The sequence below is a fragment of the Hoplias malabaricus genome, chromosome Y (assembly GCF_029633855.1).
Source record: "Hoplias malabaricus isolate fHopMal1 chromosome Y, fHopMal1.hap1, whole genome shotgun sequence".
Classification (NCBI taxonomy): Eukaryota; Metazoa; Chordata; class Actinopteri; order Characiformes; family Erythrinidae; genus Hoplias; species Hoplias malabaricus.
This window is the reverse complement of record NC_089820.1, coordinates 2,683,249-2,696,466: the sequence shown is the minus strand read 5'-3', so window position 1 is coordinate 2,696,466 and position 13,218 is coordinate 2,683,249. Positions and strand designations below refer to the sequence as shown.

The window sequence follows — 13,218 nt, the reverse complement described above, 5'->3', positions numbered from 1 at the left end:
AGTAGGTTTCTTCCTTGTCTTCCTTCTTTTTTTTTTTTGACAGCAACAATATGTATTTTTCACCAACAGAAACAGTGACTGTTGGACAAACAGAAATGTAGATCGAGTCATTATTAATGTTTTAAACGTTGGGTCCTCTCTGTGTAAGGTTACTACTTTGGCATTTGAATAAAAGTGTATGTGTCCATCTTAGAGAATGGACTATTTCAACCATATGTTACTCATTAATGTGAAGTATCTGTGAACTAAGCAGATTTCCTCAGGATCAAAGAGTAGGTCCAGATGACTAGAGGGTTATTGATCAATCACTGACCAATGGATTGGTGGATTGTCTAAGTAGATCTATCAATCAATTGATCATTTCCATGGAACAAATCCATACTAAGGGGTTCTTGACAAAGGGGTATGCTGGTATTGACAGGCACAATCAACAGACCAATAACAATAATATAAAGAGCCTCATGAGCTGGTAAAAGGCAAGATGTGAAGCTGGTTACGAGCATCTATAAGCTCTGGAAATGTAACATCAATCAAACCCGAGCATTACTAAATAAAGCAACTCTTGAACTTGATGTGTGCCTTAATGTTTTAGCCTGATAGCAGGTTGAGTTTAATTTGCGATTTAGCATCGGCCCGACCAGCACTAGTTAAGCAGTGATCGCAGCATCTCTTAGATCAGATGTGTGGGTCATAAAGTGACAAAAGGCATGCCGCCTCAGGGATCAGATGGGATCTCTTCTCTCTCCTTTCACTAATAACTGGATTAGTAGAGAAAAGGGTAAATAGCAGATTGTGAATAGGGGGAGGAGAGTAAAAGACCAGGCAGGCCCTGAACAATATGGAGGCAGATTAAAAAAGAGGGGGGCTGGGGGGGGGGGGTGGACACATTGGGGATTTTAATTCCCAAGAGCATTTGAGAGGTGATGAGGCTGACTAATTATGACAATATTAGTTGGGGGGAAAAAGTGTGTGTGTGTGTGTGTGTGTGTGTGTGTGTGTGTGTGTGTGTGTGTGCATATATAGTTAACTTAATGACAAAAAAGCAATATGGCCTCCAATTAATCAATAAAGCTACTACTTTTGACCAACTAGATTCATAAACCAATAGTTTAATTATGCAGTAACCAAATATGTACAAAGATCAGATCCTAAGTACTATTTAAGTGCAAATTATACACCTACATTTTGCACAAGCACATAAACACATAGCACATTAAACATCCCTTAGACAGGGATTCTTCCTATAGTAATAACATGTGCTTGATGTATTTTAACTAATGATGATAATACAGTGTATATTAGCAGTTGGATGTTGGAAGCCACAAAAACAACAGGGTTTATGTAATGGTGCCACAATCCACAGATTAGCCTAATTAATCCACCCACTAACGAGGCACTTCCCTTGAGAAGTGAAGGGCTATCAGCTACGGCATCAGGTCAACAAGTCACTCAAGCGCGACCTAGCTATGGTAACAGGCTGTGAAGACCAAAATAGCCAGCAGAAACCTTTTATTTTATGGAGCCCTAGAGTCAAGTATGGCTTTTTTTAGAGGAGTAAGAGGATGGAGGGATGACACGGGGAAGGAAAAGCGGAGGGTCAGAGCGAGCCACTCTGCAAAGGAGAAAAACAGCTGCTGCACTCAGGAATTCTGGGAAAATCCAAAAGACAACAACCCATTTTTTCCATTTTGAGAAAGTTTGAGCAGATCCTCTGAGATGCCGAGAGGATTGATTCAGAGAGAGAGAGAGAGAGAGAGAGAGAGAAAGCTGACTTGAATGCTTGATAGATATTATGTCCACATTGAAGAAAAATAGAGAGACACTCTGGTACTCCATTAGCTGAGAGTCTAGGGAGTAAGCAGTCATTTAAAAGCGATGGAGATTAGCAGGAGAATTCCTTCAGAGGTTGAGATTTATGAAGTTGAAGGAAGGCACAGAGCCTCAACTTGCTCAACTATATATAGGTGCACAAACATAACATACAAGGACCAAAGACATCAAATCTCTCAACAAATCAGCTTTCCGTGATCAATAACACCTTGAAAAAAGATTTCAAATGCTGATAATATGTTATAAAAATGATACAGAAAACATGCTCTAAAAAAGTTAGAGTTGTGTTTTGCCATTAATTAACACTGAACAAGAAAGTGGAGTGTATACACAAGTATTATATCTGAATTTTGGTTCAAATTCTTTCCATTCAGTATAATGAATGCTAATTACGTTAAGTCTTAAAGTGTCCAACAAGCTTAGGCTGAGGCAGAAATCCCTACAGAGTTGCTGTGTGATGTCTGGAGGACAATAACACATGCATTAGTAGAACCACAGAACAATGAATTAAGAAGACCACTGTTCTTACCTGTCGATGATGACAGGGTCTGATGGAGTTTCATTGCGATTTCCACAACTCTTTTTCTCACAGCAACGGCTGTATGTGAAAATGAAAGAAGCCACATAAGTTTAAAGCACACATTAATATTAATGATGTAAAAATAAGGCACAGTATATCAAGAACGTCTATTTCTTTGTGTTTTAAAATGTAATGTTACTAACTAATAACTAACAGCAAATTATTGTCCAACAAATGACCTGTTAAGATGAATTCCCATTAGTTGGAAAAGGATTTTATGCATTACAAAGGCCAAAAACAAAGAAACAAGGCTAAACAAAGAAAGAACCACTTAGGGAGGTATGGGGAGGACATACACAAGAATAGACCCCTCAGTGGAGAAGTGATGGACTGAATTTCTTTGTTTTAGTACTGCATGTACATTGTTTGCATGTGTTCATAATATGTTTTACATAATAACCCAGTTAGTAAGAAAATCAAATATGAATGTGCATATGATGAATTTGTCACAAAGAATTCATGTACTTTTTATCAGTGTGCAACAAAAGCTCTTTAACCTACATACAAACAATTTAACCATATATATATATATATATATATATATATATATATATATATATATACACACTATAGAAAAAACATATCTCTCTCTCAAACACACACACACACAAACACAACAGACACCACACACGCCAGCACCAAGCCTCTCTTGTCTGTGGACACCCTCCACATCCACCCCTCCCTCCTGTCCGCTCTCCGCCCCTCCTGCATAACAAAAGTGCCCCCCACCCCTGGCCATCTGCCCCTCTGCTGTCCCCTCGAACCCCCCACCCCCCAACCTAAACTCCCCCTCTGTCAGACAGAGCCACTCCCCAGCTGTGCCGTTTGCCCTTATACCCACCCCCCTCCACCCCCCAACACCTCCCCCGGCCTGGCTCTGTTATTAGCCAGCTGTGAACCCCACTCGGGCATCTGCTGGCTGCACAATGGAGGAGAAGCCGATTTCGACTCCCCCCCTGCCCTCCCCTGTCGTGTCCCTGGGCCTGAGGTCACCACACCGCACGCCCCTCTGCCTCCCCCACCCAGTCTGTCTGCAGTGACGGCGTTGCGCTTGCTGCCTATCTGTCGCACAGTGTCCGTGTGTTCGATCATGCAGGTGTCACTGTTTCTTAATTCAGACTTAATCTGGGTGTTAGGGAAAGACCAGTGACAATGTAACCACTGATACCACCTTTAAGGAGATAACATTTGTGAGTATATGCCTTTTATGTTTCATGTTCAGTGGGATAAGTAATATAAGTATGAAGACACACTTAAATAAACTCATAAAATGTGAACAAATGTCAGGTAAATCACGTTATGCATTCCAACAAAGATAAGCTGTTAATGTCAAAACATTTTCTGGTACTTTTCTATTAAATATAGCCATGTCATAACACTGTTGGTGCTTCATTGGAGGAATTCCTATCAACAGCAATAAATCCCCCTAAACCCAACTCCTGTTATTGACCAGTTCTGTTCTCTAGTCTTCTCCAATTGTAGTATCTACAGTACCTTTCTGCATTTTTCATTATTTCTTATGTTGTGAGTCTTACATACACCTCTGTGACTGTACAGACTGTGGACTGTTACCTGCACATGACTTCATGAGTAAGCAGGACACGGCACATTTCAGGATTCTTATTTTGTCCCTCATATGATATGGGCTAATAAAACACAAGAAGAAGAAAACGTTTTCTAAAAGTTATATATAAGTTGCGGATGCTTTTACCCTGTATAAGAAGTTTAAAGTCATAATAGATGTTACCTGTTTGGTGACAGAGTCAATAAGGCGAGCGTAAAGGTCTTGTTCAGTTCTCACACCTGTTACCAGAAAAAAAAGAACAAATTTAGTCAATCAGCCAAAAGTTTATATGAAAATAACAAATGACTAAAACTTTAAAACAACCTCCATAAAAGAATATGCTTGATTAAAGATGTTTAAATGACTCACAGTGGATGTAACCCAGTGGCCACCCAGGATTAGCAGGACTTACCTTGCACACCATTAATCGATTGAGTTTTATCTATAATTCATATGTTGCTGAAATATATGTTTTAATAATATTTAGATAGAATTTAAGAAAGCATACGCTGTAATCTCGTTTATTCACTTATGTACCGGCAACTTCATAATGAGCATCAAGTTACCAACTGTTTCTATCTGGATTTTAAGCAATATCAAGCACTTACAGGTTTCATTGATATTCCTTAAAACAAGAATATTTTAGGAATTCACCAAACATAATATTATTCTCTTTATCGGCTTCTCGTTTTCCTTATAAATTATGCTCATTAATATATTCAGCATCTACCTTAGGTTAAAACAGTGAGGGCCACAGTATAGCTGGAGGGGGATTAACTAGGGAGAGGAGGTGTGTGTGTGTGTGTGTGAATATGTGTGCATTAGTGTATCTCAGTGTGGGCATCTTTCATCTACTCTCCCATGGGTTCTGTGGTGATGGCAGAGGAGAGGAAGTGAGGGCCCATGGGAGCTCACATCTCCATGTGCCTCTTGTTTTTGTTGTGTATCGCCACTGGGAGGTTCACGCATCACAGGGTTTCATTTGCCCATACAGCAAGCGAAACAGAACAAGTTTCCAGAAACAATGTTTCATACCAAGATGAGCAATATCTGCTGTGATATCAACTCGACATTGTGCTGATCGCTTCAGGACCAAAATATTCTTGGAAGTCTTGCAGTCTTACGTCTAAGGATTCCTAACTATTTCTTAACTTGGGATTTAGGCTCTCGAAAAAATCTTGAACCTTTAGAGGCAAACTTGGAGAGATATTTAAACCTTTATAAGGTCCCTCACACGCACATCTCATCTTTTTAAACTGGTTCCTTAAAGGAATCTTAGCTGAAAGGTTCTTAGAGGAATGTTGTTATTCTAAGGCATGGCTCTGAACAACACTTTTTGACACTTGTAATTGTTTTACAGCCAAAGGTAAACTGTTGCTCTACATGCTTATTAAGCCCTCTACCATCCTGTTCTTTAGTGGTCAGGACTCCCCAGAGGACCGCCACAGAGCAGGTATTAAATTATTGCGTGGTGGTGTGTGTGGCACTGCTAAGAGTGGATCAGACACAGCAGAGCTGCTTAAGTTTTCAACACCACAGTATCACTGCTGGACTGTGAAGTGTCCACCAACCAAACATTTCCAGCCAACAGCATCCTGTGTCCACCGACGAAGGACTAGAGGACGACGAACACAAACTGTGCAGCAACAGACACGGTCTCTGTCTTTATATCTGCAAGGTGGTCCAAAAGTTAGGTGTGTCTGGACATGAATGGACACCGGGTTATAATACTCCAGCAGCACTGCAGCCCTGAGAATGACGCACCACCCGAATCATATCTGCTCTGAGGTGCTTGATCCTGTGGGGATCCTGACCATTGAAGAACAGGGTGAAAAAGGGGCTAAAGAAGTATGCAGAGCAACAGATGGACTGCAGTAATTGTAGAAAAACTTCACCTAAACAGGAGGTTCTTTTTAATGTTTTGACTGATCTACATATGTAAGTGTTTACACTTCACTTTACTTAATGTACTGATTAAGGAGTACCATTGTTTTTAAAAACATTTCAAAAATACTAATACAACTAAAAACATGTATCTCCATTTTTGTGGATATTTAGTTTAATGCATCATTTCAACACATCAGCTTTCCTTCACATCGTGTGAAAATTTCATGATGAATGAACCAGAAATGCATTACATGGAATAACATTTTTTTACATCGCCTTCCATTGAAAATAAGGATGTTTTTCCCCTTCTCCTGTAAAGTTTATTATGGCTATTTTGGGAGATTCATGTTTTTCATTGGACAGTGACGATATGTAGATGATTCATATATAGTGCATGCTGCTCCCTTGTAAGACTATAGTACACACAGGGTTGGTTTCCTAGACAGGGATTCAGCTTAGTCCAGAACTATCCTTTTAATGGCAAATAACCATTCAAATTCTGTGTGGTCCTGGACTAGGCTTAACTTCTGTCTGGGAAACCAGCCCTAAGTGTTTTAGCTAGTTTTTTTTTAAATGCAATAAAGGTTAATAAAGGTTTTCTGAACTATTCGTAGAATACAGAGTAGCACAAATACCATTGCTGTAAAGGAGTTGGAGCTTGTAGTGTGTGCCATTGTTGGTTTTTTCCCCCGTCTGCTCCTTGGAAGAACAGGACAAACAGACACAAAAACAACATATGATCTGGTGAAACAAACACACTGCAACAAAAGCACCAATCACCAAAAAGCTGCAAATGTGCTTAAAGCATATCTAATACTGCACAGGTTAAACTTGAGACTACGTATATGAATAATCTGAGAATTACAGTGGTTATGGTGGTAAACAATGATTGCTTAAAGTTACTTAAAGTTCAGGTTCACTGCCAAGATTTTTGGTACAGATGCAAGAGGGTGTTTCAAATAAGAACAATACTACATCAGGGCACAGTGTAAATTAAGACTATAAACCAATGAAAATAAGTAGCATTTACCAAGGTTAATTTAAAATCATAACTTGCACAGAACGCACCGAATCAAAAACACAAACAACTCTCACTATCAAATATTGTACATTAACGGCTACGTTTACATTATCTGCAATGCTCATTAGCTGGATTTTGGTACATGTAATAGATAGATAGATAGATAGATAGATAGATAGATAGATAGATAGATAGATAGATAGATAGATAGATAGATAGATAGGCTGAAGTATACAGCATTGAATGTTTAATCCAAGCCAGTGGTATTCAGGAGATATACTCTCTCTCTCTCTCTCTCTCTCTCTCTCTCTCTCTCTCTCTCTCTCTCTCTCTCTCTCTCTCTCTCTGTTTTATACTAGCTTTTGTATGGATTGAGTGACAGTCTGAATATATCAGTATTTTCATGTGGGCCAGCATTAACTGGTGGAATGTGAAATGATGGCATTAATAAAGTTCAGTTTAAAACTAAACTAACTCTCTCTCTCTCTCTCTCTCTCTCTCTCTCTGTGTGTGTGTGTGTGTGTGTGTGTGTGTGTGTGTGTGTGTGTGTGTTTGAAAGAGAGAGAGAGATCTACCAAAAACTTAAAAGAAATAAGCCATGGTTGCCCTTGAAAAAGAAACTCCATTCTTGCTTGGGGCCTATAAACCAACCCCCTTTTCAGTTTCTCCTGCTTTTCCAACTCCTCTCTTGTTAACTGGCCTCCAGAGAATGCACCGAGGCCCAATACCCCAAGGATGGATGAACAGAGAGAGAGAGAGAGAGAGAGAGAGAGAGAGAGAGAGAGAGAGAGAGAGAAGAGGAAAAGGGAGACTCAAAGACAGAAGCCTCTATCTTACTACTGCTCTGTTCTTCACCGGAAAATGCCAAAAATACAAAGCCATCTTGCTATGCACATTTACACAAATAACATCTCCAAATAATCAGCATCATGAAATATTACAATATACAAATTCTCAACCTATGCATTGTTCCTGAGAAAAAAAAAATAGTTACCTCAAAACAAGGGCTGTGTCATACATCAATATCCCTATAAACTGTGATCGTACTCACATAGTTTATTAAAAGCTATTGCCTAACCACTAACTTGAAATGAAAGCCAAGGCACTGAACAAATGACATAATCCCAATCCAGTTTCAGTGTATGAGTTAACCATTCTTCTCTAGATTACAGTGTTGACATGCTGATCTCCTCTGTCTGTACTTTGAGGTTACGTTGCTTTCCATTTTTAACCACAAGCACTTTCTAGCACTTTCTTGAATGAAGTTTAACCACAAGGCCAGACCATAACTCACCAACTTCCAACTTTGGTAAAACCCACACACTCTCTCTCTCTCTCTCTCTCTCTCTCTCTCTCACCCACCCACACACACACACACACACACACATACACACACACACACACACACACACACATACACACACACACATATGCACAACTTGTTTTTAATAATTCTTAGCCTTAACATTGTTGACCTTTTTAAAAAGGGAATTTCATTAATAAATCAAAGTTTCTACACCTTTCAAGCCCTGAGATATAGTTTTTCTGGTGCATGGATGAGAAAATTAATCATTCTTTATACTGTAGTAATAAGAACAAGGGGGTGTTCATTGTATAAAATTGTGCTCACTACCCCCCTCCCCCCCAAAAATTAAATTTTTTTAAAATGAAAAATTAAAATGAAAATTAAAAAGAAAGAAATAGAGGCATTGCATTGCTTCAAATATGTCTCTAGAAGGGTGCATTACATTTCACAGAGAACAGGGTGAGTGTGTTTACATCTAAACTATGTAAGAATATGCAGATGTGCTTACAGAATAATTAGAATTCTCCTTGGAAAAATCCTTTTTCGTTACAAGTCACACATTTATTACTAATCAGCTGTCAGTTTATGAAGTGATGGTCTAAAACAGAGACTTTGTTTGTTTTGATTTGTGCTTTTAAAGACAGTAAAAACTGCACCATCTTTCATTAAGATCCTAAAAGGTAGAGACAACGCCATTCAATGTATCATCACAAATAAACATACCTTATCATGCTCCACAAAATCAACGAAAGCTGTCCTTTCAATTTCCACTGGTTGTCCATGCCGGTCGTAGAGGGCCAGAACAAAATGGAAAAAGTTGGACTTGCGCAGGTTGGAAGGGGGTTGTTTCTCAAAGTGGGCACGGGACAGGGCGACTCCACTGTGGATACAAGGATTTCATGGATTTAAAAGCTCTGAACTCAGACCAAAATGTGAAAAAAAAAAATGTGTGAAATGCAAAAATTCACTTTCATTAATTTCAACAATCACAAGCTTGTTTTGAAACCTTACTGCAGCGATTAAATAAGGCAAGAGAAGAGGGTCATCTAACTCAGACATCAGGTGTTTCTAGATTAAATTAAATCATAGGAAATGTAATTCCCATGAACATTTTCATACTTATTTTGTTACCTCACTTCCCTACACTTTTAAAGAGGCACATAATGACACTGCAATTTTCAATATGAGAAAAAAAGAAATGTTCCTCAAAATAATTCAAAACTCATAACTTTAGTTCATTTAGTATTCCATATTTATGAAGCAGATGTTATTTGTAATTTATAACACTGAGAATGTGTAAACATAAAATATAGAGCAATATTGCTGTTTTCTTGCAATTTTCCACAATATACTTTTCACTAAGGCACACTTTAGAAGGGAAAGAAAACATTTAATGTACTAGAAATATTTTGTGCTTTGCACATTCGTGTCGAACTGTTAAACGGTTCACCGGATGTAAGTCTGAATCATAAGAATAAGAATAATAGTAATTTAATAGTCTGTAATTAGTCTTTTCATTAATCTACGATGATAGGTTACGGCTTACGGTGACGGCTAAACGAACCGTTTTAAATTTGGAATAACTTACGAAGCTACTTTTGCGAGGTATTGCACATGACACAAATGATAATGACGATGTTCTCGCGTTCTTGATTACGCCCTGAGATCACATTGTGATTTTAAGAACTGTGTAAATGACACGTTAACGGGACGTTTTGCTGTTTCCAACGGCCTCAGTTCAGAACAAATATAACACTGCGTTGACTTTAAAAAAATATAATTAAAAAATAAATAAATAAATAAAAATAAAGAAAAAGGAAAAAAAGCGATTTACTGGGAATTATTTAAATAAAAACAGTCGAAGTAATTAAGTTGAATGTTATTTACATTAGTCCAGTGTGTGTATTTCGGTTAAACGAACACATTTTTCTGTTTCAATAGGAAAATTCACAAATGATAATTTAACTGTTAGACAATTTAAATACGTTTTTTGTTATTGTTTTTTTTTTTTTATTTGTGGTGTAATTATTATTTTTTAAATTATTGTTAGTGATATTATTATTATTATTAGTAGTAGTAGTAGTAGTAGTAGTAGTAGTATTATGTACAATAAAGTCCAATGACGCATTTATAACCAAGTTATGCTATTTGCAGTTAATACTGTGATGTTTCACGATACCTTTACAATCCGTCAGGTACTCGTCATGTGACGAGAGTAAAACTGCTAAGAAAACGTTATTCCAGTTTTGAAAGGCGGTGGGGCAGTTTGGGCTGAATTACAGTGGAATGGAGCTCGTCTCAGGGCACTCAGGACAGTCCTGGCATTTCTTAGGGTCACGCTAAGTGACGCTGACCTGTTGATGGCTACTTTGTCGAGATAAAGTGGACAACGCGCATTTTAGAACTTCAGACACATCCTTCCTTTGGTAGCCGTCAAATACAAAATACAAAACATGTAGGTGGTCATGTGCTACACGGTTGGGAACGCGAGATTCACAAACGCAATCATTTCTCGTGTCATTAATTGACGATTATGTGACTCATACCTGGTCCAGCTCTGAAACTCAAACCCACGCATATTAGATACGTTATGGTGCGTCAAAGTTATATCTTGTAATAAACTAATTTCGTTTTCTCTTGAGGATGTATACCATATAAACTTATTTCCAATTAAATAGTAAAGAAAACCTGTAAGAAAACCAGACATTTTGCAAGTTTTGTTTTCTAAGACCACGCACGTTGTAATGTATTTTTCAATGACGTATGAAAGACTTTGAAAGTTGTTTTACCTTTGTGCCGCTACATTCGCATCCACGACACCGACATTCCGCACCCATGACCGGACCGAATCCATTTCTTCAAAACTTTGCTCTTTCACTCCGGAAACTTCTCCAGCCGGATGTTCCTGGACTCCGAACATTTAACAACACGCCGTAAACACCGAACTACGTTCACCTGCCGCAAGACTGGTGCACGAGGAACAAACGCTCACAGTCCAGAGATGCTGCTCATACACACCACCGGAGATGCTGTTATTTAAAGTGTCTTAATAAATATGAACCGAGAAAATGTTCGCCGAAGTGCACCTACGGCAGGTCAGAAAACAGATTCATCCGGACTGAGAACGTACGCATTGTTTTAACGAAAAAAAAAGCAAAAACGTGTGTTTCATCCAGTTTGAACATCAACAAATAGAAACGTCACTTGTTCCTCTGGGACGTGGGAACTTTCCTTTAAAAAAAAAAAACAAGCAATCAAAAATGTCACAACACACTCTGAGCTCCTGTAATAAATAGCACAGCTGACCCACTACATCCATCTACAAGCAGTCCACCGTGTTAGTGTTTACAGCGCTGGTCGCATAGCCCCACACTGAAAGGTGAGGATGCAGGGATTCACAAAGCGTTTGGGACCATGTAAGGGTTTTCCACACCCGTATTCCGACGAATCCCGCCCAGGTTCCACCTCCTAGGCTTGCAATCCCAGTTCACAAGCTGAAACGGCGAGTCCGAACTGAGTTAGGGGGTGGGACCTTGGCGGAAAACGGGTGGCTAAAAACAACGCACGTGTGATTTAAACAATGGGAAGAGCAAGACTTATAAAGGGGGAGGAGCAGAAGTTATTCCATATTTGGATGCGGGGGGGGGGGGGGGGGGGTTCACAATTATAACAGTTATAACCCACCTCTGACATCAGCCCATGCGCGAGAACATACGGTAATAATTCATTCATAACACATTCTTTTAATTAATGTATATCAGATTACACCTGTTTTTGATTTATGTTCAAGTTCCCCGTTATTTATATATTTATCTTTTAACGTGCACATGTGGTGTTTTAAGATGCTAGAAGATGCACCCTGAGCATTTCCGTTTTGAAACCAAAGAGTCTCAAATGGGCGAATTCAGGCAACCAATGTTTCTGATGTCATAAACCTAAGAAACCAATCTCATCAACGTCTGGGGGGGGGGGGGGGGGGTGGGATTTTTGAGCTTCGGCTGAGGGGAAATCATCATCCATCATCAGAGGGGAACATTAAAAAAGGCAAATCCCCTTAATATTCAGATTTACATGGACCTTCTATTGAGTTTATTGTAATTCAGAATTGTGTGCAGTCAAATATGATCAACAAATGTCGGTGTACCAGTGGCCAATCTATTGCGTTTTTTGCTGTAGCTTTGTTGATATCAATGAATATCTAGAAGATACGTTTGCAGTTCTGTAAGAGAGAATAAGGACGTGTTTTAAATGGCGCACCAATTTCCTAAGAGTTGCCTTTTGACACTTCTTCAGTGTTTTGTAACGAGAGTGACCAGATGATCTAGGATGGTTTCGAAGCTGGAGGCTGCAGTGTGACAGACTGACAGCTGCGAGCGCACGCGCAGCAGGCCGACGAAACAATAAGATTTCTCCAAACTTTTTTGCATTTCCGCTTTTTTTCTCCTTGCGTTCTGAAAAGGGGAGGCCTTTCCATCTTCCATCGCTCCTGGCTGGGGTCATTGTCTGTGTGTAAGGCTCAAACTTCTAAACAATGAGTGTGCCCCCCCCCTCCCTACACACACACACACACACACACCTCCACCCGGCTTCTACCAGCCATCTGCCAGCGCGCCACGGACTCAGCTGTTCGACCAATTATGCAGACTGTCGCGGAATCCATACACAGACACACACACACACACACACACACACATATGAATGTGTTTCCGTGCGTTGTTACTTTGACTTCCGTTTATTTTGCGGAGACTGGCCCTACTTTATACATAAGTTCAATAATTACTCACATTGTGAGGGTGCAAAACGGTTATGGCCCCTGGAAAAGAGATATAATTTTGTTTCTCTCTCTCTCTCTCTCTCTCTCACACACACACACACACACACACACACACACACACATGAATTTTCTCAGGCATCTCTTTTTCTCTGTTTGTGGTACAGCATCAAATGTAACAGTTTATATGTGGAACTAGTTTCCACGATTCTACTTTATTTTAATTCACAAGGCAGAGCAGAAGTTTTGTTTTACGTTG

The 13,218-nt window shown here is 39.3% G+C and overlaps 1 protein-coding gene across 4 annotated transcripts in view; it reads right to left on the bottom strand.

The window, feature by feature from the left end:
- LOC136678287 (transcription factor COE2-like) overlaps nt 1–11,108 on the bottom strand; it is a 38,046-nt gene extending 26,938 nt beyond the window's left edge. For 3 of the 4 annotated variants that reach the window (XM_066656281.1, XM_066656282.1, XM_066656284.1), the window contains exons 1-6: nt 10,978–11,108; nt 8,912–9,068; nt 6,497–6,560; nt 4,158–4,213; nt 3,983–4,056; nt 2,360–2,428 (exon numbers count right to left, since the gene is read on the bottom strand). In XM_066656281.1, coding sequence (XP_066512378.1) covers nt 2,360–2,428; nt 3,983–4,056; nt 4,158–4,213; nt 6,497–6,560; nt 8,912–9,068; nt 10,978–11,108 — 551 coding nt within the window. The remainder of the gene's footprint in view (nt 1–2,359; nt 2,429–3,982; nt 4,057–4,157; nt 4,214–6,496; nt 6,561–8,911; nt 9,069–10,977) is intronic. The other variant, XM_066656283.1, reaches the window with a different exon arrangement.
- Between the last annotated feature and the right edge of the window lie 2,110 nt (nt 11,109–13,218).